The 4,865-nt window shown below is 42.8% G+C and overlaps 1 protein-coding gene across 1 annotated transcript in view; it reads left to right on the top strand.

Moving 5' to 3' along the window:
- The window catches only part of ACTRT2 (actin related protein T2), a 1,828-nt gene extending 256 nt beyond the window's left edge, over positions 1 to 1,572 (top strand). Inside the window, exon 2 of the mRNA XM_056542028.1 lies at positions 262 to 1,572. Within this exon, the coding sequence (XP_056398003.1) occupies positions 362 to 1,510 (1,149 nt within the window). The 5' untranslated portion in view covers positions 262 to 361 and the 3' untranslated portion in view covers positions 1,511 to 1,572. The remainder of the gene's footprint in view (positions 1 to 261) is intronic.
- The last annotated feature ends 3,293 nt before the right edge of the window (positions 1,573 to 4,865 follow it).

Genomic DNA, 4,865 nt, shown 5'->3' with positions numbered 1-4,865 from the left:
AACTAGTGTGCCTCCAGCTGTTGTAAAACTACAACTCTTAGCATGCCCGGACAGCTAACTGGTTAGGAAACCCTGGGCTACATAATGTCAGGGCATGATAAGAAATGTAGTTCCACAACAGCTGGAGAGTCACATGTTGGGGATCACTTGTCTAGTCTATAGATTACAGGCATGCTGTGAGTTGTAGTTGTGAAACAGCTGGAGGTGCCCTGGTTGGGAAACATTACTCTTATAATGCTGCTGCTCCATTATAATCTCTAGGTTTACTGCCCCTTTGAGGAGGTCAGACTGTTGTGACATCACTGTAGTGACATCACTGACTGTAGCTGCACGCTCCATACGGCAGGATGTTCATGTCTCAATGAAGATCTGGATGAGGAGTGAAATGTTCGATCCACACACTCCAGCCGTCATATTCGACAATGGGTCGGGCCTGTTCAAAGCCGGACTGTCTAGCGACACAGCCCCGCGGTCAGTCATCAGCTCGGTGATCGGTCGCCCCAGATCAGACCACAGTTTGGTGGAGGCCAGCAGAAGACAGTACTATGTGGGTGAAGAAGCTCAGGCATTGAGAGGCATCTTAAACCTGACCTACCCCATCGAGCACGGCATTGTGACTTCCTGGTCGGACATGGAGAAGATCTGGCAGCACATGTACAACTGTGAACTACACATCCAGTCCAGCGAAATGCCGCTCCTGTTAACCGAACCTCCCCTCAATCCGACCAACAACCGCGAGATGATGGCAGAAGTGATGTTCGAGAGCTTCAGCGTGCCTGCTATGTATGTGGCCTTACAATCCACCCTGTCTCTCTATGCCAGTGGCCGCACATCGGGCCTGGTCATGGACATTGGAGATGGTGTCACCAACACGTTCCCCATTTTTGAAGGATTTCATCTGCACCATGCTGGGAATCGCCTTAACGTTGCCGGGCGGGATATCACCGAATATTTCACCAGGCTTCTTACAGAGACTGGACTTTCCTTTGTCAGCAGCTCAGAGAAAGAGACTGCCCGAACCATGAAGGAGAACCTTTGTTATGTGGCCTTAGATCCGAAGGAGGAAATGGGAAAAGATCCCGACAGCTGTCTGGCCAAATACACTCTTCCCGATGGAAAGGTCATCACCGTTGGCGACCAAAGATTCCGTGCACCTGAGATCCTCTTTACACCATCTAAAAATGGGGTAGAGGCTCCTGGAGTGCACACTATGATCTACAACAGCATTCTGAGCTGCAACTTGGACATCAGAAGGCCTCTATTCGAGAACATCCTACTGTCTGGCGGTTCTACCCTCTTCCAAGGTTTTGAGGACAGAGTTCACAGCGAAGTTACAACCCTGGCACCGGAGACTGTCAAGGTGAAAGTTATTGCCCCCAGCGACAGGGAAATCGCTGCATGGATTGGAGGAGCAGTCCTGACCAACTTAGAGTCCTTCAAGGACATGTGGATCACGGCCATGGATTACAAAGAACATGGTGTCACCATTGTACATCAGAAAGGTGCCTGATTCTGTGCTTTTCCTGAAACTTAATGTAACCTATTGACATCTAATAAAACAAGATGCCATCCGATCGTGTTGCTTCTTGGTGGTTCCATAGATAAACTTTTCATCAATGTGCCACAATTTCCTCACGTTTTTTTCTCTGGGGCAATGAATGAGAATTTTTGAGTAGCCCTTACATGTCGTATCATGGAGCTTAGTCTATGAAATTCCATTGTAGTATAAATCACGTGGGAGATCGGCCTTATAGGGGTTATCACCCAAATTAAAACTGGTGGGTGCAGGTCCGACCACTGGCATGGGGGTCCCTTGACACCCGGGTGAGTAGAGCCACAGTACCCATACTTAACCACTGATCCGTTAATTCCCTATGGGATTGCCAAAGATGGGTGAGTACAAAGTATGGCTATTCCCATTAGTGAGTGAATGGAATGGCGGCATTCACACAGCAAGACAAAGGAACCCCTCTTGTGATCATTGGGGGCCCCAGAGCTCGGACCCCCACCAGTCAAGCTAGTAATCTGCTATTCCAATTTTTTTCAGCCAGGGTGCCTCCAACTGTTTACAAAACATTGATGAGCTTTAAAGGGATACTCCGCTGGAAAATATATTTTTTAAATCAACTGGTGCCAGAAAGAAAGTTATACAGATATAAGAAAGTTATACAAATTTGTAAGTTACTTCTATTTAAAAAATGTTACCCTTCCAGTACTTATCAGCTGCTATATGCTCCACAGGAAGTTATTTTCTTTTTTAATTTCATTTCTGTCTGACCACAGGGCTCTCTTCTGACACCTCTGTCCATGTCAGGAGAGGTTTGCTTTGGGGATTTGCTCCTACTCTGGACAGATCCTAAAATGAACAGAAGTGTCAGCAGAGAGCACTGTGGTCAGACAAAAAAGAAATTAAAAAAGAAAATAATTTCCTCTGGAGCATACAGCAGCTGATAAGTTCTGGAAGGAATAAGATTTTTAAATAGAAGTAATTTACAAATCTGTATAACTTTCTGGCATCAGTTGATTAAAAAAATAAATAAAAATGTTTCCAATGGAGTACCCCTCTTGGGATAATGCCCTTTGAAGTCAATGTCCATGTTTTTATTATCATTTGTTTTAATTTATTTTATATTATTTATTTGATTATTAATAACAATAATAATCATAATAATAATAAATATTGTTGTTGTTGTTAATCATAATAATTATAATAATAACAACAACATCAACAACAACAATAATAAGATAAATTATTAGTCTTTTATTTTATATTATAATATTTTATATCCTCTGAATAGGTGATAAGTTTTAATCTTGAGATAAGCCATTATCCATATTCTGTTCTGATTTATTTCACATTATTATTACTGTTATTATTATTATTTTGCATTTTTTTTTATATTATAATAATCTTGTGATAACCCCCTTTAAAGTCAATGTCCATGTTTGTTTTATCTATATTATGTTCTGATTTATTTTATATTACTTCCTTAACCCCTTAAGGATGCAGGGCATACATGTACGCCCTGCACCTGCTATGACGGGGCTCACTAGCTGACCCTGCATCATAGCGGGGTGGTATCGGCAGCTATCAACGGCCGGGATCCATGTCTAATGCCGGACATCACCGACCTCGGTGCCCGGCATTAACCCATTAGTCGCCACGATCAAAGTTGATTGTGATGTCTAAAATTTAAAAAAAGCATTCCTGGCAGCTCAGCGGAGCTGATCAGGACCACCGTGGTGAAACCGCGGTGTCCTGATCAGCTGAGAGGTTGCAGGGAGGGCCCATACCTGCCTCCTCCCCATCCGCTCTGTCCCTCAATGCTCCTGGCAACCTCAGCAGCCTAGAGCACAGATAACACTGATCTATACTATGCTATGGCCTAGCATTGAACAGTGTATGCAATCAAAGGATTGCATGTTATAATCCTCTATGGGGACAAAAAAAAAAAGGTGTAAAAATAGTATTAAAAAAAAGTTAATAAATGTGAATTAACTCATTCGATACTAAAAGTTTGAATCAGCTCCCAGCTCTATCAGCTCCCAGCTCTATCTGTATACTGCTGCTATCTCTATGAGATCAGGATATGTAGTAGTTATACACCTCCCCTCCCAGCTCTATCGGTATACTGTTGCTGCCCCTATGGGATCAGGATAAATATTAGTAATACACTTCCCCTTCAGCTCTATCTGTATGCTGCTGCTGTCTCTATGGGATCAGGATATATAGTAGGTATATACATCCCTGGAGGCTGTGCTTTTTCGGCTACATTTTTCTGTTTTTCCCCTGAAACGTTTAGTCTTTTTTGATCAATATTATGTGTTGACTGTAGCATATAGTCAACCAACCAGCATCCAGGAGGCCTCAGCACTTTTGGTAGTCCTGGGAATCATAGGATGGGTTGCCCGTAAGTGGATGTGACAGATAGGCATCAGTGCGGTGCGGCTGCTATGTAAAAACAGACACAAATGCTGAGTTTTCCTCAATTTATTCTATTTTGGACTTTACCTTCCTCGGTAAGAAGGTCAGTTTATTCTGTGTATCTGGAAACTCTGGTGAGGTTTGTTCTTCCTTCAGCGAGCTTGTAAATGGATACATCTCGGTTCTGCATGTTGAGGTTGCAGAGCTCTGTACGGTTTACCAAGCTGCCAAAATAAGCATTTTTCCTGGTCGGGATGTTTAAAGAATTCAGCAACGCTAAATGTTCCTGGTTCCCAAACAAGACACGGAGCGTTACAGGCCTTAATTCAGGAGCCCCCGTGTCTTTGTGCGGCAAGGTTCAGGCCTGGATTAATCTTGACAGTTTTGTAGCGATTGTGGTTCGGAATTATTTTCCAAAAGTTTAATAAAAAAAAAATGAGTTTTATACGTCTTGAGACACAAAGTCTTAGCAAAACAAATTAGTGCCAAAATTAACATTTTTAATGCACGTTTTAAGGAAAAATTACTGAATGAATATTAACCGCAATTCATGTTGTGCAGGGGAAAAAAAAAGGACAAAGGGTCAGTGCCAAGTGTTTTACAGGTCGGGGGGGGGGGTCGGGTATCTCGAGTGCGAAACGCTCTAATACTTTAATGTGTGATTCGTCTTACGCTGAGGTTTTAGGAATCTGTAAGTCACAAAATTAAGTTTCTTGCCGATTGTGATGTTTTTCTACATTCCGGCGTGCTTTTTTGCGAAATACTTGCAATGCAGACGGCGAAGAGGTAGGATTAAGGGGACGATGTAAAACTACCTGGAAAGATTAGTCCATTTATAGAAACCCCAAATCCTCCTCGTATCATTTTGCTTTCTTAAGACCGTACTTGACAGGAACCACCTCCGTGTATAACCAACCCGTGAGTACAGTTCAAAGGTGGA

The sequence above is a fragment of the Hyla sarda genome, chromosome 10 (assembly GCF_029499605.1).
Source record: "Hyla sarda isolate aHylSar1 chromosome 10, aHylSar1.hap1, whole genome shotgun sequence".
Lineage (NCBI taxonomy): Eukaryota > Metazoa > Chordata > Amphibia > Anura > Hylidae > Hyla > Hyla sarda.
This window is presented reverse-complemented; position numbering and strand designations above follow the sequence as displayed.